At 48.4% G+C, this 23,407-nt stretch overlaps 1 protein-coding gene across 1 annotated transcript; it reads right to left on the bottom strand.

Moving 5' to 3' along the window:
* Window positions 1–109: 109 nt before the first annotated feature.
* Window positions 110–5,908, bottom strand: LOC107111153 (vegetative cell wall protein gp1-like). Its single transcript, XM_015412081.1, has 2 exons — window positions 5,828–5,908; window positions 110–1,531 (listed from the first exon to the last, which is right to left on the bottom strand). The coding sequence occupies exon 2, from the start codon at window positions 1,506–1,508 to the stop codon at window positions 477–479; it is 1,032 nt and encodes a 343-aa protein (XP_015267567.1). The 5' UTR covers window positions 1,509–1,531; window positions 5,828–5,908; the 3' UTR covers window positions 110–476.
* Window positions 5,909–23,407: the final 17,499 nt, after the last annotated feature.

Here is a 23,407-nt window from a genome sequence, read left to right as displayed (position 1 = left end):
TTAATCACTCTTTGGGTGACAAAGTACTTTGTTTTATCCTTTTATCCGTTCTATCTGAATCTGCCAGAAAGGACGAGGCGAAAGAATTCTTAAAACAAGGAAACGCTACAAGGTGTAACTTTCATTTATGGCAGGCTGGCTGCGTAAGATGAGAAGAGGATAACACTGGGAAAACATGGTACATAAATATGCACATATATGTGTATATATATATTTTTTTCACCGAACGCATGCAGGAACAATCTGCAAGTGAAATACTTCAAGAGCGCAGGTGTTTAAATTCAGCAGGCAGAGGATGAAGTGCGAGGAACGAATCGCTGGAACCCCCTCGGCGAAATATTCCCCGGAAGGTCGGCGAAAGGCTTAAAAATATACAGCGCGAATCTAGATGTCGTTTCAAGGTTCTGTAGCGTTGAGCTTTCCGTGGCGTTGGCCCTGGGAGGGGGTGGTGCCGAGCAGCATGGATCCGCAGGTATTTACTTGGAAGATTTTGGGGCGCACTGAGGAGGGATTTGTGGGGGGCATTTACACTGGCTCAGTTTACACTGAGCGATGTCCTGGGGAGGACACACCACTTCACACTTCGGAGGACACGGCTGCTCGCAGACAGGAGGGGGACACGGCACCACAGACTTGGGAGGGCACACGTCTATGCCCTGAGGAGGACACGGCTCCTTGCAGACCGGAGGGGGACACGGGACTGACTTGGGAGCACATACTTGTTCGCACGGAGGAGGACACGGCTGCTCGCAGACAGGAGGGGGGCATGGCACCACAGACTTGGGTGGGCACACCTCTACGCCCTGAGGAGGACACGGCTGCTCACAGACCGGAGGGGGACACGGGACAGACTTGGAAGCGCGTACTTGTTCGCACTGAGGAGGACATGGCTGCTCGCAGACAGGAGGGGGACACGGCACCACAGACTTGGGTGGGCACACCTCTACGCCCTGAGGAGGACACGGCTGCTCGCAGACAGGAGGGGGACACGGCACCACAGACTTGGGAGGACACACATCTATGCCCTGAGGAGGGCACGGCTCTTTGCAGACCGGAGGAGGACATGGGACAGACTTGGAGGCGCGTACTTGTTCGCACTGAGGAGGACACGGCTGCTCGCAGACAGGAGGGGCACACGGCACCACAGACTTGGGAGGGCACACCTCTACGCCCTGAGGAGGACATGGCTGCTCACAGACAGGAGGGGGGCACGGCACCACAGACTTGGGAGAGCACACCTTTGCGCTCTGAGGAGGACATTGCTGCTCGCAGACGGTAGGGGCACACGGCTGCACGGACTTGGGAGCACACTCCTCCGGGCACTGAGGAGCACATGGATCCACTTTGACACAGGGCTCCGGGCAAACAGTCGTGGGACTTTGCTTGACAGAGACCGGGATGCAGGGTTCTGGACACGGAAGTGGGCCCACAGGGGCACTTTGTTTAGTGCACCCACAGATGGGAGGCGGGAGGCAGGGCTGCTTGCACTGCTGGAATGGGCACGCCATCTTTCGCTGAGCTCCAGGCAAATCTGCAAGAATAAGCGAGAGAGGATTGACCTTCACATCCAAGAAGAGCCCCCAGGTTCTCGCTATCCAGAAACAACCAGTGCCATATATGCAAGTAGGGTTGCCATTTCCCCGATGGGGGCAGGGTTTACCCACTTTTGGGGTGCTTCAGCTGGCCAGAAGGGGAGCCCCGCCCCCAAGGAGCCCCATCCGCACCAACGTGCCTGGCACAATGAAGTCACCCGGAGGTGACATCATCGCGCAGGGTATGTTTCAAGGGGGACGCTCTAGCATTTGAGAAAAAAACCTCTATGGTTACCCGGCAACCCTACGTACGAGGCGTGAGCTATTTTTCATTTTCATTTCAAAAGCTACGATCCATTTCTTTATATTTGTTATGTGGTGTAACCCCAGTTAATGTAGCCATGACTACTTGATTATCCATTTGTTTGGAGATAGAGACCTTGGAGTTCCCCAAATCATGATGTCACTCTGAAACAGAACATGATGGCATGTTTATGGGTTTTGTCATAGATATTTTAAACGCATTGAGATTTCAGAAATTCCTAGAATGGCATGGGATTCCTAGAATGGCTGAAGCCATTTACACATTGGAGACTTGCATCCGTTCCTATATTGAATTGTCATGAGTAGCTGCAAGAAATGTTTTTAGCAATGTTATACCTATTTATAGGAACTGTGTATGATTTGTTGCTTTTGTGTCAACACAGATTGTTCCCACGGCATGTGAGTAAAAGTATAGAAAACACAGCAACTTAAAGGGGTAAGCTGTTGGTTTGATTTGTACACAGACCTTGCATGTTTATTGTATGGCTCTCCTTCTCTTAATAAGTTGTGTATTTTCTTAATAACTTGTGTATTTCATTGTAGAACACCCTGATGAAGGATGAACTTTGAAATGCTGTAATCAAACATCCGGACACAACGTCGTATTAGTGTATTAGTTCTCCATTATTCTGTGGATTTTTCTATCGTAGTGTATTATTACACAAGTTCTTCACTGCTTCCATTTTGTATTTTTCTTATGTGCCAACTTTGTATTTGCTACTTTCTATTACATTGTCTTTAGCATTTTGGCAATTTGTAAGTAGTGAGTCTGTTTACTGCCCTTGTTTTTGTCTTCTATTATTGAATTATTATACAAGAGTGTAGTGAATGTCATTGGATGATGAACCCTACATACAAGCAGTGTTCCCTCTAAGCTGAGTTGGTGTGAGCTAGCTCTCTGTTTTTTAGCCTCTAGCTCACACATTTTTGCCTTCGCTCAGGCAGGAGGGCTCCAGAGCAAACTAATTCATGTAGTAGCCAAATCGCTCGCTCACAGCTTTAATGCCAGTGGCTCACAAAGTAGAATTTTTGCTCACAAGACTCTGCAGCTTAGAGGGATCATTGCATATAAGGCATGTGCTATTTTTCATTTTCATTTCAAAAGCTATGATCCATTTCATTATATTTGTTATCTGATGTAACCCCAGGGAATCCACCCATGGCAATTTGTTTATCCATTTGTTTGGAAATAGAGACCCAAATCATGATGTCACTCTGAAACAGAAAAGGGTGACATGTTTATGGGTTTTGACACAGATATTATAAACACATTGAGATTTTTGACATTCCTAGAATGGCATGGCATCACTTCCTGTTTCATCCGTAGTGTAGGCAGGTCACCTAACCCTATCTCATGGAATTCCAGCCATTTTGGAATCTAGACAGGAAGGACTGGAGTCAATGGAGAAAGAGTGACTAACCAAGAGGAAGCAGTTTTTAGACAAAAGTTATGGCATGAGGGAAGCTCTGTGCATCATAAACCTGTGCAGTATTACAAAAAAAATAATAATTATAAAAATAGCAAATTTAAACAAATACATCAGAATTTTTTCTTGAGCTAGGGTTGAGCTAGGGTATGGGAAAATTATATGACACTGTGTATAAAGGTAGATCTATTTTGTGCTTTTTATTTTTATCAATTTTTCCATATTATCTTATAAATATTGGTGTCGAGTATTACCAAGCATACAAGACAATGCATCAAGTGCAGTTTTACACTTCGTTCATTCAGACAGCACATTGTCAGTTTCACAATCACTAGTCCCAGGGGGCTCTAGCAAATTACCTGTCCTTGAATACAATCTTTTTTCAAGGACAGTGATGTAGGTACAAGACATGAGGCACAATAAATTCTCCTTGTGAGAACAATACTCTTAAAACCCTTGCAGCAAACATTGGAACCCTTGCAGCAAACATAATAACTTATTTAGGAGAACATATCTCTCAAGGCAGCACAAAATAGATCTACCTTAGGCATACATCTATTATATCATATAATTTCCCCATAGCTTCCTAACACTGTGACCCTCAGTTTTTGTACTAACCACCAGGTGGGGCCTAGAGATCTCCTGGAGTTACATCTGATTTCCAGACTACAGAGATCAGTTTCCCTGGAGTAAATGGAAGTGTTGGAGGTGCACAGTATGGCATCGTACCCTGTTGATGCCCCTCCCCTTCCCAAGCCCCACCCTCCATAGGTTCCACCTCCAAATCCGTAGGAATTTTCCAACCCATAACTGGCAAATGGCAACTGCCCCAGAAGGTCAGACCAGAACCAATGGGTTGAAATTAAAACAGAAGAGTTTCTGATTAAACAATAGGAAGAACTTCCTGACAGAGTTCCTCAGTGGAAAAGGATTCCTTGGGAGGTGATGGGCTGTCTTTCTTTGGACGTTTTGAAGCAGAGGCTAGATGGCCATCTGACAGCAATGCTGATTCTGTGAACTTAGGCAGATTGTGAGAGGGAGGGCAGGAAGGGTTGCCTCAGGGCTTAGTCCTCGTGGCCCTTTCTTACACATCCAGGGAAATGCTGGTCGCCATGTTGGGGTCAGGAAGACATTGTTCTCCAGAACAGTTTGTCTGTGAATCCTGGCCGGGGGTGGGGGGGTTGGTCATCTTCTGGGCATGAAACAGGGATCACTGGGGGAGTGGGGGGGAGGTATTTGTGAATTCCCTGCATTGTGCAGGGGGTTGGACTAGATGACCCTGGTGACACCTCCCAACTCTATGATTCTATGATTCTAACTCTAACTTGTGCATAGGCTTTGGCCTAGCCTTTCCAATGCAAACGATGGTGATCGTCACAAGCAGGTGAGGCTAAAAATTATATAGACTTTGGATCTGAAGGGGGATGGGAGGAGGAGGAGGAAGAGATTGGATTCACACCCCTCCCTTCACTACCCAAAGGAGTCTCAGAGCAGCTTACAATCTCCTTTCCCTTCCCCTCCCCACAACAGACACCCTGTGAGGTCGGTGGGGCTGAGAGAGCTCTGACAGAAACTGCTCCTGAGAGAACAGCTCTGAAAGAACATGTGACTGACCCAAGGTCATGCCAGCAGCTGCATGTGGCGGAGTGGGGAATCAAACCCGATTCTCCCGGATTAGAGTCTGCACTCCTAACCACTACTTTGTTTTCTGATCCACAAGAAGAAACCCGCTGAATCAGACCAAGAGGTCCATCTAGTCCGGCATCATCTTTCCCGCAGTGGGCTACCCAGGTTCTCCTGGGATGCTTCCAAAGACAGAATTAAAGTGGAAACTTCCTTCCATTGTTTATGTGATGGGATCTGGTATTCAGAACTGCAGGACGAAAGACCAGTGACTGTGACTGATAGATGTGATTCCTGATATTTCTCTTGACAGGTAAAACGACAGCTGTCACTGTGCTTTGTTAGGCGTCTGATTAAAAGTGAATTTGGATTTTAATATTTGGCCCAGGCAGAAGAGTTGTAAAGGTAAAGGTAAAGGTTCCCTTCCTCAAAAGCCAGTCGAGTCCGACTCTAGGGTTGCGTTGCTCATCTCCATTTCAAAGCCGAAGAGCCAGCGCTGTCTGAAGATGTTTCTGTGGTCATGTGGCCGGCATGACTAAACACCGAGGCACACGGAACGCTGTTACCTTCCCACCGAAGTGGTACCTATTTATCTACTTGCAATGTCTTGCTTTCGAACTGCTAGGTTGGCAGGAGCTGGAACTAGAGACGGGAGCTCACTCCGTCATGCGGCACACTCGGGTCTCGAACTGCTGAACTACCGACCTTCCACAGCCTGCAGTTCAGTGTCTTAACCACTTGAGCCACTTGTAGAGTAGAATTAATTAGGGTATTATTTTAATGGTTAAAGGTCTTTTTCTTAGAGTCAGAAAATAATGGACTGGAGTGTATATTTGAAATGGTAAGCTATCCAGTTGAAGGACATCTGAGGAGCTACGCTATGAGAAAGAAAAAGAGTCTGAGTGTTCTCAAAACAAATACCTTTCTGTGTAGAGCAGAGCCTCTGGCCCCAGAAGGTCTGCAAAGGGCTGTGTTTTGTATATCTTATCAGGAAACTCCCTAGTTTCGGGCTGAAGCAAATATAGCCAGGAATGATGCCAAAAGAAGGCCCCTTGTCTTCCACAATGTTTTCCACTGTTCTGGGACCAGATAAGAAAATGTAATTACTGGCACTTACGATCAATGTAGGAGCATGCCAACAGAGAAATGTCAGCTCAGATGATCCTCTAATGATGATACCTGTTGGACATCAATTAGGGATTTCTTTCTATGTACACTGTCATGATGTCATTTGGGGTGTAAGATATACTGCCCTTCCTAGTTGGGGCGGGATACAGCTTGGTGTTACTGGGTGCCAAGGTATCCAGTCCTGTATTTTCCTCATTATTGCAATAAACAGATACTCATCCGACTCCCTGGACTCCACCTGTGTGTTCCTTACCCAGGGCACAGATTTGTGCATCAGAACTGTACTGATTTTGGACCTGGAGGGTACTTTGAGGTAACATTGCTTGTAGCTCTTGATTTCACTTTTTATTACCTTTTTTATCCCACCCTTCCTCCAAGAAGCTGATGGTAGCTTACATCATTCTCCTCTCTTCCCTGTTATCGTCATACCAACCCTAGGAGGTAATGTTAGGCTGAGAGAGAATGAAGACATGAAGTTGCCTTCTACTGAATCAGACCATCGGGCCATCAGGATCAATATTGTCTACTCAGACTGGTATTTGGCTCTCCAGGTCTTTCATGTCACCTATTACCAGCCAGTTTGGTGTAGTGGTTAAGAGCGGTGGACTCTAATCTGGAGAACCGGGTTCAATTCCCCACTCCTCCACATGGAGGGTGACCTTGGGCCAGTCACAGCTCTTGAAAGCCAATTTGGTGTAGTTGTTAGAAGTGTGGACTCAAATCTGGGAGATCCAGATTTGATTCCCCAGCCCTCCACATGCAGCTGCTGGTGTGACCTTGGGTCAGTCATAAGTTCTATCAGAGCTGTTCTCTTGGGAGCAGTTCTCAGCCCCACCTCCATCACAGGGGGTGATTTCCCACTAGCGCTGCTCCGGGCTCACTCTTCCCTTTTGCCTCAATAGTAGGTGGATTGAGTAGACGTGGGGAAAACCGCACGAAGCTGTGAGGCAAAATGCCACCACGCAGCAGCTTGTGTGAAATTGACACCTACCATCGAGGCAAAAGTGAAGAGTGAGCCAGGAGCAGCGCTAGTGTCTGTTGTGGGGAGGGGAAAGGGAAGGGATTGTAAGCCACTCTGAGACTCCTTTGGGTAGTGAAGGGTAGGGTATAAATCCAAACTCTTCTTCTTTTCTTCTTCTTTCAGAGCTCTCTCATCCCCTAAAAACAAGTCTAGCTAACTACTAGCATAACACTAAGAGCTAGAACTTTCGGCTGCCAGACAATCTTAGGATCTCCTGGCTATTCTACACACAATGCCATACGATAGTTAATTTTAATCAAACTATTACCTGACCCTTTTAACTGAAGATGCCAGGGAACGAACTTGGGACCTTCTATATGCCAAGCAGATGTTACACCACTGAGCCACGGCCCCTCCCCAAAGGATCAGCCCAAAGTCACCCAAGACACTGTATGGGTCGATGGGGAACTGAACCTGGGTTTTCTGAATCCATGACCGTAATTACTCACTGAAGGACCTGTCCTCCAAGAATTTGTATAAGAGATGTTCCAAGAAGGTTCTTTCTAGCCCGCAGAGGCTGGAACAACATAGAACACAAAGATCCCACGCGGTCGCCAGACCGCATCGCAGTTCTCCATCAGCAGCCCGAAATTGCAATGCCTATCCTAGAAACAACATCTAGCCAATGTAACCAGAACCAGAAAGGCTGCTCCCCAAAAGCCACATCGTCTTCCACAAGGATGACAGAAGAGAGAGATACAGATCAGACATACTGTTCTGAGACTCACCCCAATCACCTGCAGGAACCAACAGCGAAAAAGTCCAGAAGATCTGTGAGCGCAAGAGGCACTCTCTTTTTATACGGTCGGCTCAACAGGGTTCCGGATGTGAGGCACCCCAAGGGTATGTACCTGTAGTTGTCTTTAACAGCTCTGCCTTGTTACACCTACGTATCTTGCAATTGCTTGTTCTGTTTTTTTTTTCTTCTTTCCCTTTTCCTTTTTATGGAAGGCTCCCAAGCTTAAGAGCTGTACATGACACAGGATCTGTTTCCAAATTCTCCAGTTTCCAAATCCTCCCAATCTTATGAGCTGTACATGACACAGGATCTGTTTCCAAATTCTCCTGTTTCCAAATCCTCCCGATCTTAGGAGCGGCACATGACAAAGGATCTGTTTCCAAATTCTCCTGGTGACGTCCCAGGTCCTGACCAATGTTCCCTCTAAGGTGAGTTAATGCGAGCTAGCTCACAGTTTTTTAGCCTCCAGCGCACACATTTTTGTCTTAGCTCAGGAAGGATGGCTCCAGAGCAGTATTCCCTCTAAGCTGAGCCCTGCCAGTAGCTCAGGAAGGATGGCTCCAGAGCAAACTAATTTATGCTGTGGCCAAACCGCTCGCTCACAGCTTTAATGCCAGTAACTCACAAAGTAGAATTTCTGCTCACAAGACACCACAGCTTAGAGGGAACATTGGTCCTGAGTCCTGACCCACCTCCTCTGGGTCTGTAAGAAGAAAACTGCAAAATTAATATCCACTTGTCTGAAACACAAAAAAGACAGGAATGGCATCTTCAGTGATTTAGATATCATGCCAGGACAGAAAAATCTTTTTTTTAATCTGTCCCTCAACAAGCCCAGGGTGATGCTTACCAATCCTCCCCCCTCCAAACCTTACCAGAACTGCCTACAGTACAGTTATTTATTACCATCATGGACAAGCAGTATAAAACATAGGCCCAGGTCACACGGGCCAGATAACGCCGGGGGGGGGAGGCGTGGCTGTTTGCCCCGGAGCAAAATAAAGCGTGGTAGCCCGATCACACGGTCCCCCGAGGCTTCGCACTTAGGCTGTTAGCTGGCGATCACACGGCGATGCTGCAGCATGGGAAAGAAGTGGCGCAGCAAGCATTTCGCATTCATGCGCATGCGCAGTTCCGCGGAGCAGCGCTGCTTTCAGTTACGCGTTTTTGCGCACGTGTTTACGAAAAACATCCAGTTTGCGGCGGGACGTGGACGGGTGCTGGATGCCACAGGATAATAGCGCTCCTGCGATCAGATGCCTGCCCTGTGTTTTCCAGATATTAGTGCACTTTACGCGGTACTTTTTTACTCCGTGTCTTTTGCGGGACGCCACGGGCTGGCCACAGGTGCGCTACGCTTCCCAAATGTTGCGGTGTGATGGCGCACCGAAAATCTGCATGATATTCGTGCCTTTAGTGCAGCAAATCCTCCGTGTGGACCTTTATCTGCTGATGGGTGGCCAGCCAGATACCACCCCAGAAAATCTGGCAGAGGGGCTGGAGGCTACAGTGGGATGGCTAAAACTGAGCCGGTTGAGACAGAATCCTTCTAAGATGGTTCTACGGTTGGGACAGGGAGATTCCGGTGTGGGGTGCGAACTCCCAGCCCTTGATGGTATGACCCTGGAGCTGGCACCCACCCTCGGGAGTCTGGGTATGATCCTGGATGCCACCTTAATAACGAAGGCCCAGGCGACAAACGTGGCCAGACTGGTGTTGTATTCATCTGTGCCAAGCTAGGCAACTGGCCCCCTGCATGTCTTGCCCCAACCTAGCCACCCTTGAGGCTGACCCAGAAACTCCAACTGGCACAAAATGCAGCAGCACAGGTCTTCACAGGGACACCGCGCACAGCGCATATCCATCCTGTTCTACAGGAGCTGCATTGGCTTCCTGTGGAGTACCGGATCCAGGGGTCATTTTGTAGAAAAAGAGGTGCAGGAGCTCATTAGCACAACTTATTTGCATATGCCACACCCCCTGACATCACCGGAAGTGTGTCAGAAGGCAACACCCACCACTCAGGCTCCACTGGGCTGGTTTTGATTGCTAGCTATTGGGGGGGGGGGGCATGCAGATCTGTCCTCGCAGAGGAGGGAGAGCTTGTACCTGAATAAAACCTGGTCTTAAAGGTGCCACTGGACTGTTTTGGGCAGAAGAAGAAGAAGAAGAGAAGAAGAGACTGGAATTATACCCCGCCCTTCCCTTGGCGTCTCAGAGCGGCTTACAAACTCCTTTCCCTTCCCCTCCCCACAACAGACACCCTGTGAGGTGGGTGGGGCTGAGAGAACTCTGACACAAACTGCTCTTTTTCGAGGACAGCTGTGCCAGAGCTTGTGACTGACCCAAGGTCACATCAGCAGGTGCAAGTGGAGGAGTGGGGAATCAAACCCGGTTCTCCCAGATTAGAGTCCACGCACTTAACCACTACACCAAACTGTAGAGGCTCTGCAATTAACCTGGCTACTTCTAGCTCTGACTAAGGACTACTGGGAGCAGGGGGTGGGGGTGGGGCTTGTTGCATGTGCTCGCCCCCAGGCTCTTTACTGCTGGAGCTCTGCTCCTCTGTGCTCCTGCAGGAAATGACCCCTGACCGGATCAAATTCAAAGTTATGCTGTTCACCTTTAAGGCCCTTAACAGCCAAGGACTTACATACCTTCGGGACTACCTCTCCTGGTATACCCCCAGAAGAGTGTTACACTTGGGAGATCAGAACTTATTGGTGGTCCCCAGCTTGAGTGACGTCCGGCTGTCCTTGACCAGAGCCAGAGCTTTCTCTGCCCTGGCTCCAACCTGGTGAAACTCTCTGCTGAGCAACATCCATGCCCTGGGGGACATACTATAGGGCCACAGGGCATGCAAGGCAGAGATGTTCTGCCAGGCGTTTGGCTGAAGAAAGTGACGGCTCTGTCTTGGCACTCCTACCCTACCCTGCTCTTTCCCCGTGAGACAGTGGCACTTTTAGGATTTTAGCACCATCTTGAGTTAACTAGGAGCTGCGGTGGCTCGAGTGGTTAAGTCGCTGAACTGCAGGCTGTGGAAGGTCGGTAGTTCAGCAGTTTGAGACCCGAGTGTGCCGCATGGCGGAGTGAGCTCCCGTCTCTAGTTCCAGCTCCTGCCAACCTAGCAGTTCGAAAGCAAGACATTGCAAGTAGATAAATAGGTATGACTTCAGTGGGAAGGGAACAGCGTTCCGTGCGCCTTGGTGTTTAGTCATGCCAGCCACATGACCACAGAAACGTCTTCGGACAGCGCTGGCTCTTCGGCTTTGAAACGGAGATAAGCACCACAGCCCTAGAGTCGGATTCGACGGGCTTTCAAGCAAGGGAACCTTTACCTTTTACTTTAGTTAACTAGACTACCATGTTTTTACTGTTTTATTTCGTTTTAACTTGTTTTACTTGATGTTTACACGATTGTGTTGTACAATGCCCTGCGCCCAGTCCCACTTGAAAGAGCAGTTGATAAATTCAATAAATAAATAAATCTAATAGCCACTCGTGGACCTCTTCTCCATCTGTTTGTCCAGTCCCCTCTTGAAGTTATCTGTGCTTGTAGCTGCCACCACTTCCTGCAGCAGTGAATTCCATGTGTGAATGACTCTTTGGGTGAAGAAGAACTTCCTTGGATCTGTTCTAAAACTTTTGTTGTTGTTGTTCAGTCAAGTCCAACTCCTCACAACCCCATGGACCAGATCACACCAGGCCCTCCTGTCTTCCGCCATCCTCCAAACTTTGCTTAATTTCATGTCCGTTGCATCTATAACTCTGTCTAACCATCTCATCCTTTGCGGTCCCCTTCTTCTTTGATCTTCAATCTTTCCCAGCATCAGGGTCTTCTCCAGTGAGGGCTCCCTTCTCATTGGGTGGCCAAAATATTTGAGCTTCAGCTTCAGTATCTGGCCTTCCAGGAAACAGACATGGTTGATTTCTTTTAGGATTGACTGATTTGATCTCCTTGCAGTCCAAGGGACTCTCAAGAGTCTTCTCCAGCACCATAACTCAGCCTTCCTTATGGTCCAAATCTTGCAGCCATACATGACTAATGGGAATACCATTGCTTTGACCATATGGGCTTTTGTTGGCAGGGTGATGTCTCTCCTAACCCGACTGCTCATCAATTTGATTGAGTGCTCAGAAGTTCTGGTATTGTGAGAAAGGGAGAAAGGTCCTTCTTTCTCTACCTTCTCTATCCCATGCATAATTTAGACTGGACATCATTGGCTGGCCCAAACTCACATAGTGAGCTGGCCCCACTGCTGGACCTCCTGATGGCACCTGTTATTTTTGGCCACTGTGTGACAGAGTGTTGGACTGGATGGGCCATTGGCTTGATTCAACTCTGGCTTCTCTTATGTTCTCTCTTATGCTTTTATGAGGAAGAAGTGATCTGAATCCCTCTCCCTAATTCTAATTCAAAATCTCCAAAGTCCCAGACGGAGGTCTTCCCCCAGTCCTCAGTTGGCAGTGCTCGGGGAAGACCTCCGTCTGGGACTTTGGAGAACCGCTGGGCTGGATGGACCAGTGCTGCGATGCCGGATCAGGCTGTATTTATAATATAAAGAAGATCCCACCATTTTTGTAACTTGCAAGGGCAAGTTTGGTGTAGTGGTTAAGGGTGCGGACTCGAATCTGGGAGAACCGGGTTTGGTTCCCCACTCCTCCACTTGCACCTGCTGGATGATCTTGGGCAAACCATAGCTCTGGCTCAGCTGCTCTTGAAAAGGAGCAGTTTTCTGTCAGAGCTCTCTCAGCCCCACCTCCCTCACAGGGTCTCTGTGGTGGGGAGGGAAAGGGAAAGGAGTTTGTAAGCCGCTCTGGGACTCCCTTGGGTAGTGAAGGGCGGGGTATACATCCAATCTCCTCCTCCTCCTCTTCTTCTTCAAGTTACATCTAGCTATGGGAGGACTGTGTAATAACAACAGAAGCATTTTTTTACAGGGTGTTCCAAAACTCGACTCATTTGCCACCGGCCAGAAATCACGCCTTGATTTTCTTTTGGTATTTCTAGTGCGGGTGGTTTTCTGTTCAATCCTACACTGAAGCAGCACTCTGCCTTCAAAACTGCCCTGTAGAATGGATCCTCCACACCTAAGAGGATGCTATCTGTGCTCCAGCTGTGTCACAAGGTAAATTTCAGCCATACTTGCATCCCTAGGCAGATGATTGAGGCAGTCCTGTTTGAAACCAAACACATTCCCGTACTCCAGAATCATCAGAGATTATGAGGTGACCATCGTATGCAGGAAGGCCTGCGAAACTTTGCCGTTTCCATCAGTCAATAAAATTGTAAGCACACCTCCCAAATGGATACACAAGACATAAGAACATAAGAGACGCCAATGTTGGATCAGGCCAAAGGCCCATCCAATCCAACACTCTGTATCACACAGTGGCCAGAAATACCAGGGGCCATCATGAGGTCTACCAGTGGGGCCAGGACACTAGGAGCCCTCACACTATTGTCCATCCCCAAGCACCAAGAATACAGAGCATCACTTGCCCCAGACCGAGAGTTCCTATCTATACCTTGTGGCTAATAGCTACTGATGGACCTCTGCTCCATATAAGAACATAAGAGAAGCCAATGTTGGATAAGGCCAAAGGCCCATCCAGTCCAACACTCTGTATCACACAGTGGCCAGAAATACCAGGTGCCATCAGGAGGTCCACCAGTGGGGCCAGGACATTAGAAGCCCTCCCACTGTTGACCCCCCCAAGCACCAAGAAGACAGAGCATCACTTGCCCCAGAGTCCCTATCTATACCTTGTGGCTAGTAGCCACTGATGGACCTCTGCTCCATATGCTTATCTAATTCCCTTTTGAAGCCGTCCATGCTTGTAGCCGCCACCACTTCCGTGTGTTAATCACTCTTTGGGTGAACAAGGACTTCCTTTGATCCGTTCTAACCCAACCGCTCAGCAATTTCATGGCGTGTGTTCATTGAGACAACCATTTTTTGGCTAAACCAGGGGGCTACCCATGTTAGTCTGTAGCAGAGGAACAAATTTTAAGTCCAGTAGCACCGTGAAGACCAACAAAAATTTCTAGGGTACATGGGTATACACTGTCAAGACTTAAAGCTCACTTATGGGCCCTCATTCTCATTTATACCTGATGGACAAAGTTCAAGTCCAGCGGCACCTTTAAGACCAACAAAGTTTTGTTCCGGGTATAAGCTTCCGTGTGCACACACGCTTCTTCAGATATCTGGACTGGACTCAAACTTTGTTCTGTCGCTTCAGGCCAACACGGCTACCCTCCCGACAAAAAGAAAGCAAATCTTCACCTACCAGATCGCCGGCTTAGCTTCTGCACCCACCTGCTCCAATCCTTAACAATTCTTCAAGGGCTTGCCGGGGCTGTGATGGGACACGGTCGAGAAGAGGGAGTGACACTCTGTCGGGGAAAATCGGGCGAAGCTGCGAGTCAAAATGCAGCCCCGCAGCTTCGGGTGTGAAATTGACCAATAGTATCGGGGCACACGGAGGCGCAACATCGAGGCAGCTCTAGTGCGAAATCAGCCATTAAGTGGGGTTTAGATCAAGCCAGAATTCTCTCTAGAAGCTAAAAGGGCTCAAATGAGGCTATCATAATTCGGACACATCAGGAGAAGACAAGACTCACTGGAAAAGATAATGATGCTAGCAATGTTGAACGCTGCAGAAGAAGAGGAAGACGCAGCATGGGATAAATTGCAAAGTTGTTTGCAGAAGAAGAAGAGGAGGAGGAGGAGATTAGATTTATACTCCGCCCTTCACTGCCCAAAGGAGTCTCAGAGTGACTTACAAACTCCTTTCCGTCCCCCTCCCCACAACAGACACCCCGTGAGGTCGGTGGGGCTGAGAGTGCTCTTGACAGAAGCTGCTCTTTTTCAAGGACAGCTCTGACAAAACTATGGCTTACCCAAGGTCATCCAGCAGCTGCAAGTGGAGGAGTGGGGAATCAAACCCAGTTTTCCCAGATTAGAGTCCACGCACTTAACCAGGACACCAAACTGGCTGTTGACCCAGGAGGTCAGAGCAGAACCAACAGGTTGAAATTAAATCGGAAGCGTTTTCACCTAAACATTAGGAAGACCTTCCTGATGGTTAGAGCAGTTCCTCGGTGGAGGAGGCTTCCCAGGGAGGTGGTGGGCTCTCCTTCTATGGATGTTTTGAAGCAAAGGCTAGATGGTCATCTAACAGCAATGCTGATTCTGTGAATTTAGGCAGATCATGAAAGGGAAGGGAGGGAGGGTTGCTTCAGTGCTTAGTTCTTGTGGAAGTGATTTTTTTCTCCAGGTCAGTTTGGCCATGGTTCCTGGAGGTTTTTGTCATCTTCTGGGCATGGAACAGCGGTCACTGGGGGTGTGTGCGGCATGAGGTATTTGTGAATTCCCTGCATTGTGCAGGGGGTTGGACTAGATGTTCCTGGAGGTCACTTCCAACTCCATGATTCTGTGATTCTATGCTTCTATGACTCAATAGCTCTGTGGCATCATTTATGGCGGCAACAATTAAACAGACGAATAACACTAAGCAAGGCATGATCTTGTTTTGTAATTTTATTTTCTGCTTAAGGCTACTGCTGTATCAGCAGTACTAGACCGAGAGAGATATAAGGGATGCCATGGCCTTCCGTTTTCCTGTTTCCCATTTTCTTGATCTGAGCAAAGCTGTTAACAAGAGAATATTCTGTATGTCTTCCATTAACTGGGTTGCTGTGACAGAAAAAAAGGAAAGAGCAAGAATCCGGGAGCACCTTAGGTAAAGGTAAAGGTTCCCTTGCTCGAAAGCCAGTTGAATCCTACTCTAGGGTTGCGGTGCTCATCTCCGTTTCAAAGCCGAAGAGCCAGTGCTGTCTGAAGACGTTTCCGTGGTCATGTGGCCGGCATGACTAAACGCCAAGGCGCACGGAACGTTGTTCCCTTCCCACCAAAGTGGTACCTATTTATCTACTTGCAATTTCTTGCTTTCGAACTGCTAGGTTGGCAGGAGCTGGAACTAGAGACGGGAGCTCACTCCATCATGCGGCACACTCGGGTCTCGAACTGCTGAACTACCGACCTCCCACAGCCTGCAGTTCAGTGTCTTAACCTCTTGAGCCACCGCAGCTTAAGGAAGCACCTTAAAGACCAATAAAATATGTGGCAAGGTATGAGCGTTCTGAAGAAGGGAGCCATGACTCACAAACGCTCATATCCTGTCACATATTTTATTAGTCCTGAAGGTGCTACTGGACTCTTGCTCTTTTCTGCTGCTACAGACAATCACAGCGACCCGTCTTGATCTAGCTAGAAAAAAGGAAGATATTGTTACTGCAGCTCCTGAAAAGTACTGAGATCGGAAACTCAGCACAGTGAATCAGCTCTTGTTTATTAGATTACATTAGGAACGAAAGATACTTGGGCCGGGCAATGCCCGGCTTATATGCGTGACCCACACCACACCCACACACACCCATCACCTGTGATTGGTTCTACTTACAAGTCAACATCTCAATAGGCTTACTTTTGAAACTAGGTGAACCCATTGGTGGGCACTAGGATCCGAAGTGATTATTGTCTTAAGACCGAAGGTCGGAAGGTTTGTCTGACCGCATGGCCAGGCTAGCGCCGCGGCGGCCATCTTATTGCAATGTAATACACAACAGCTCCACACAGAGGAAGAGCCTGGTTTATTTATTTATTTATTTATTATTACTTTCTCAGAAGAAAGGTGGGATGCAGGAGGGAAAAGACGGTGGGGGAAAATATATTTATTTTATTTATTTATTTATTATATTCCGGGGTAGATTGGGGGGGAACGCGGGGGATCGCAGTTCCCCCGGGTGAGGGGCGGGGGGCGGGGCACACGATGAAGCCCCACCCCCTACTTCCGGCCACCCTGCTTCCAGCCCTCATTAACCAGGAGGAGGCAGGAGAAGAGGGAGGGTAAATTGCTTCCTCCCCGCCTCTCCTCACCCCTGCCTGCCTGGGGCCAGGGAGGGCCTTGGCGGGGCTTCCTCGCACTCCCACCGGCTTTGCAGGTCCACCACCAGGCCCCTGATGTCAGGGGGTGTGGCATATGCTAATAAGTTATGCTAATGAGTTTCCCTAGCTCTTTTTCTACGAAATGACCCCTGATTATATTTATACCCCGCCCATCCTGCGAACAGGCTCAGGGCGGCTCATTGGGTTTGTCAAATAATGTGTTACGTACAACAAGTAAAATCAGGCATATTTCCAAAGATCTTACATATTTCAAATATAGAAACATTAAAGTATCAAAATTACAGAATTTTGGGATAGATTCTCTCTTTAAAGAATAAATAAGAACTTTCCTAAGGTTAGTGATCATCTATTAACGATCAAAGAAATTACATCTTTAACAGCTGAACGAACTATAAAGAGCCTGATTTATTAAACTTTAGCTTGGAGAAATGATGGCTGAGGGGGTGACATGATCGATGTTTACAGGATTTTTACAGAAGGCAACACCCATCGCTCAGGCTCCACTGCACTGTTTTGGATTGCTAGCTATTGGGGGGGGGGACGTTCAGATCTGCCCTCGCAGAGGAGGAAGAGCTTGTACCTGAATAAAACTTGGTCTTAAAGGTGCCACTGGACTGTTTTGGGCCGGGGGCCAGTGGGGGGGCTCTGCAGTTTACCTGGCTGCTTCTTGCTCTGACTGAGGGCTGCTGGGAGCAGGGGGTGGGGCTTGTTGCATGTGCCCGCCCCCTGAGCTCTTTACTGCCAGAGCTCCGCTCCTGTGCGCTCCCGCAGGAAAGGGTGTGGAGGGGAGGTATTTGTGCATCCAAGGCCCTGCATTGAGAGCCAGTTTGGTGTAGTGGTCAGGAGTGCAGACTCTAATCTTGGAGAACCGGGTTTGATTCCCCACTCCTCCACTTGCAAGTACTGGGTTGACCTTTGGCCAATCACAAGTTTTTTCAGAGCTGTTCTCTCAAGGGCAGTCCTCAAGAGAGCTCTCTCAGCACCATCTACCTCACCGGGTGTCTGTTGTGGGGAAGGGAAGGGAAAGGAGATTGTAAGCCTCTCTGAGACTCCTTTGGGGAGTGAAGGGTGGGGTATAAATCCAATTTCTTCTCTTCTTCTTCTCTTCTTGTTCAGGGGGTTGGACTAGATGACTAGATGACTCTGGTGGTCCCTTCCAACTCGATGATTCTATGACTCTCTGCTGGGCATGCAGAATGTCCCAGGTTTAGTCCCTGGCATCTCCACTTAGAAGAGTAGTAGATGCTGGGAAATAACTTTTCTCCACTCGCAACTTTGGAGAGCCTCTCAAAACCATACCAAGCCAGATGGATGAATGGTCTGACTTAGGGATGATCATTTCATAGGCTCCCTTGAACATACTTTATTTGGAAGAGGGTGATGCTCAGTGTTAGACCTCATACTTTCCTAGTGGTATGATTTGGTATAAGCATCATGTGAATTTGTTAAGTGGAGGTGCTGTGGCTCATTGGTAGAGCATCTGCTTGGCATGCAGAAGGTCCCAAGTTCAGTCCCTGGGCATCTCCAGTTAAAAGGACCAGCCAGCAGGTGATGGGAAAGACCTCTGCCTGAGACCCTGGAGAGCGGCTGCCAGTCTGAGCAGACAATACTGACCTTGATGGACAAAGGGTCTGATTCAGTAGAAGGCAGATTAATATTTTGGTAAGGGGGCGATGGCTCAGTTTTAGAGCATCTCCTTGGCATGCAGAAGGCCCCAGGTTCAATCCCTGGCATCTCAGTAGGTGATGGGAAAGACCTCTGCCTGAGACCCTGGAGAGCGGCTGCCAGTCTGAGCAGACAATACTGACCTTGATGGACAAAGGGTCTGATTCAGTAGAAGGCAGCTTCATATGTTCCATGGTAGAGCATCAGTTTTGCATGCAGAAGGTCTCAGGTTCAGTCCCCAGCCTCTCCAGTTCAAAGGACCAGGCAGTAATTGATGTGAAAGACCTCTGCCTGAGACCCTGGAGAGCAATGCTCAGACATGCCACATGGGTCATGTCCAAGAGCCACACGTGGCTCTTGAGGCACTGAGAATCAACTTTTTACAAGGATATTAAGGGATAATTCGTCAAGTGATCTTTAGGAATGGGGGGGTTTGCCTAAACATATTTTTATAAGATAAATAAAAGCCTTTATGGTGGGTGTGGCCCACTAGGTTGCTCTGCTAACCATCACCGTATCATTCCTGAGATGTTGTCAACATCCATGCCCAAGATAATTAGTCCTAAGTTCATCACGAAAACATTTTGGAAATGCAGTTTTTTCAGGTGCGGTTTCAGTCACACTTACCAAATTGACCAATTATACGATCTTATCTCTTTTGCAGAAAAGGACACTGAATTCCTTGCAGATTGACAAGAATGGCCGATAATGGCAGGAAGGTGAGAATTCCTGGTTCTAACAATAAGGATGTTTTATTCATTCCTTGAATGAATCCAAAGTTGATGACTAAACAAAGGCTTTATGGGATTCTTCCTCAGAGCCTCTTTTTCATTGTTTTGACTGATAATGCGTAGTTCACAAGTCATAGCCTAATCTAAGGCAATAATAATAATAATAATAATAATAATAATAATAATAATAACAACAACAACAACAGGTTTATATTATACAATGGTATGTGGGATGGTGTAGTATACCTGATCTCATCAGATCTCAGAAGCTAAGGAGGGTCGAATATATATAATTTTGGCTTATATTCTGCCCTCCCTGCAAACGGGCTCAGAACGGATAACAACAAGGGTGAAAACATTTCACACCGAGAACTTAAACATTTTTCAATGAAACTACCACTTGTCCTTAAGAAAGTAAGAAAAGCCAATGTGGGATCAGGCCAATGGCCCATCCAGTCTGACACTCTGTCACACAGTGGCCAAAAATACCTGGTGCCATCAGGAGGTCCACCAGTGGGGCCAGGACACCAGAAGCCCTCCTACTGTTGCCCCCCCCCCCAAGCACCAAGAATATAGAGCATCACTTGCCCCAGACCGAGAGTTCCTATCTATGCCTTGTGGCCAGGGGTCATTTCATAGAAAAAGAGCTAGGGAAACTCATTAGCATAACTCATTAGCATATGCCACACCCCCTGACATCATAAGGCCCGGCGGTGGACCTCCAAGGCCGGCGGGAGTTCGAGGAAGCCCCGCCAAGACCCTCCCTGGCCCCAAGCAGGCAGGGGTGGGGAGAGGCGGGGAGGAAGCAACTTAGCCTCCCTCTTCTCCTGCCTCTTCCTGGCTGAATGAGGGCCGGAAGCAGGGCAGCCGGAAGCAGGGGGTGAGGCTTCGTTGTGTGCCCCGCCCCCACCTCACCCGGGGGAACTGTGATCCCCCGCAATCCCCCCCGAAATGACCTCTGCTTGTGGCTAAGAGCCACTGATGGACTTCTGCTCCAGATGCTTATCTAATCCACTTTGGAAGCGGTCCATGCTTGTAGCCACCACCACCTCCTGTGGCAGTGAATTCCGCGTGCTAAATCACTCTTTGGGTGAAGAAGTCATTGTAGTATAAACAAGCCAGATGGCACGGCAGTTTGATATTGCAGTCACAAAACTAGAGCTGCTAGGCCATAGAACAGACTATGGTCTATGGGTGGGAGATCACTAAGGAAGACTTTTCGGAGGAATGCAATGACAAACCACTTCTGCTTAATCACTTTCCTTGAGAACCCTACGTGGTCGTCATAAATCATCTGCAACTTTTTTTGTATATATGTGTGAGTGTGTGTTTCTCTGTGCTTACTTGCCTGGAAATCACGGCGACTTCTGTCAATCCCTATTGGGACTAGGTACGTTTCAGAGAGGCGGCTTGATAATTGCCTGCCTCTGCATCCCAGCCCTGGTATTCCTTGGCGCTCTCCCATCCCAGTACTTCCCAGGGTCGACCCTGCTTAGCTTCTGAGATCTGACATGTTCATGTCTGCCTGGACTATCCAGGTGGGGGCATCAATCCGCTGCAACTCGATGGCACTTTACGCACCCATATTATATAAAATAATTTAAGCCGAATACATCATGACTCCACGAAGATCTTTTAAAGAGTGCAACAGGGAAAAGACGAACAAACAAAGGGGCGGAGAGAAAGAGGAACAGAAGAACAAAAGGGGAGAAGAGACCAACAGGAATATGCAGATGACACTAAAATATATACAATGTGGGGGGAAATGGGTTCCATATTGGAGGTCTGACATCAAAGCTGGTCCCAAGCAGTGCTCCCTCTAAGCTGATTTAGGGTGAGCTAGCTCACAGTTTTTTTAGCCTCCGGCTCATGCATTTTTGTCTTCGCTCCGGAAGGAGGGCTCCAGAGGAAACTAATTGATGCAATGGCCAAATCGCTTGCTCCTGGCATTAACTTTAATGTCAGGAGCTCAAAAAGGTCGAATTCTTGCTCACAAGACTCCACAGCTTAGAGGGAGGATTGGTCCCAAGTGACTGAAGACCACTGTTTGATAACTTGTGTTTATATTGAACAGCCCATGAGGAAGGCCAGATTGGAGAAGGTCCGGGGACAGTGGCCTTTCCATCTCTACCGGATGTGTGAAAGTGAGTGATCTTTCTTTAACACTTTGCTCTGTCTTATTTTGACCCAAGGGAGATAGGCTGTCTATTGACTATGTGGCAGATGTATGAATAAACTGGGGGATTTTAGGGGATTATGTAGGCCAGGGTTCCTTAATCTATCTTCTGGTGTGCCTGTGTGCAAAGCAGAGGTCATTTCGGGGGGGATCGCGGGGGATCGCAGTTCCCCCGGGTGAGGTGTGGGGGGCGGGGCACATGACAAAGCCCCGCCCCCTGCTTCCAGCCGCCCCGCTTCCGGCCCTCATTCAGCCAGGAGGAGGCAGGAGAAGAGGGAGGGTAAGTTGCTTCCTCCCCGCCTCTCCCCACCCCTGCCTGCCTGGGGCCAGGAAGGGCCTTGGCGGGGCTTCCTCGCACTCCTGCCGGCCTTGGAGGTCCACCGCCAGGCCTTATGATGTCAGGGGGTGTGGCATATGCTAATGAGTTATGCTAATGAGTTCCCCTAGCTCTTTTTCTACGAAGTGACCCCTGGTGCAAAGTAACATCATAGTGCTGGGCACATCATCTAGGGGACACTCTAGCATTTGGGTAAAAGGCTCCATGGTTACCATAGCAGTTGTTTTCCAAAATGCTAGAGCATCCCCCTCACGACGTGCCCAGTGTGAGGACATCACCTCCAGGTGACATTTTCATGCCAGGCACATCGGACACAACATTGGACACATCTTCACAGCGATGTGGCTGTGAAGAAAGCTAATGCAATCTTAGGATGCATTAACAGATGGATTGTGTCCAGATCACGGGAGGTGGTGGTTCCGCTCTATTTGGCTGTGGTCAGGCCTCACCTGGAGTCCTGTGTCCAGTTCTGGGCACCACATTTTAGGAAGGAGGTTGACAAGCTCGAGTGTGTCCAGAAGAGGGCAACCAGGATGGTGAGAGGGTTGGAATCCAAGTCTTATGAGGAAAGGCTGAAAGAGTTGGGTATGTTTAGCCTGGGAAAGAGAAGGCTTAGAAGGGACATGATTGCAGTCTTCAAGTATTTGAAGGGCTGTCGTGTAGAAGATGGAGCAGATCTCTTCTCTCTTGCTCCGGATTGCAAAACTAGATCTTATGGGTGGAAATGACAAGGGAGTCGTTACCGGCTAAATATCAGGAGAAACTTCCTGACTGTAAAAGTGGTTGAGCAGTGGAACAGACTGCCTCAGGAGGTGGTGGATGCTCCTTGGCTGGATGTTTCCAAGCGGAGGCCGGACGACCCACTTTCGGGTATGTTGTAGGTATGTAGGGCTGTCTTTCAGCTCTGCTCCTGCAGAGTGCAGGGGGTTGGACTAGATGACTTGCAAGGTCCCTTCCAACTCTCACATTCTATGATTCTATGATAACAGGGCTCTTCGGGCATGGGCTCCCCTGCCAGCCAGCTGCCCTAGATACCATGGTTTCCGCCAACACCTTCCCTGGTGCCCACCTAGTGTTGTTAGAAAGTGGGTGGGGTCAAGTCAGACACTTGCCCGGAAAGTCGTCTGGTTGGCTGATGGAGATCCAATTGGCTGGGTAGAATAAAATATTGCTTGTTTGTCTCAGGGGCATCTTCAGTCCATAATGCTGAATCCAGGCTGTTGACCTGGTCTCCATGATCAGCTCATTTTACCCCTATCGTGCAGCAGCTGCACTGGCTATCAATTAGATTCTGGTGCTAATTCAAGGAGTTTGTTTTAACCTATAAAGTTCTTAATGGTCTGGGGCCTTTATAAAGTTCGTAATGGTCTGGGCCTGCCTCTTCTGGTTTAACCTCCCCCTCCATGCTTCTTGCATGTCCCTGGCCCACAGAATACCCATTGTGCGGGGGATGATCGAGCATTTGAGTTAAAAACTCTACGGTGATCATAGAGTTTTTTTACCCACATGCTAGAGTGTCCCCTACACAACGCGCCTGGCACAATGATGTCACTCGTGGGTGACATCATCGCGGCATGCTCCACACGCACGCCAGAAGACTCCAGAAGCCAGGCTGGAGCCCCCTGCCAAGACTGAGGAAAGACCTGGCAACCCTAATATTTATTCTGCGACCACCATAAGTTCAAGCTAAGCAGGTCAGTATTAGGAAAAGAGACCAGCAAGGAAGGCT

Source organism: Gekko japonicus, unplaced genomic scaffold (assembly GCF_001447785.1).
Source record: "Gekko japonicus isolate JY-2015 unplaced genomic scaffold, Gekko_japonicus_V1.1 scaffold1423, whole genome shotgun sequence".
Lineage (NCBI taxonomy): Eukaryota > Metazoa > Chordata > Lepidosauria > Squamata > Gekkonidae > Gekko > Gekko japonicus.
This window is presented reverse-complemented; position numbering and strand designations above follow the sequence as displayed.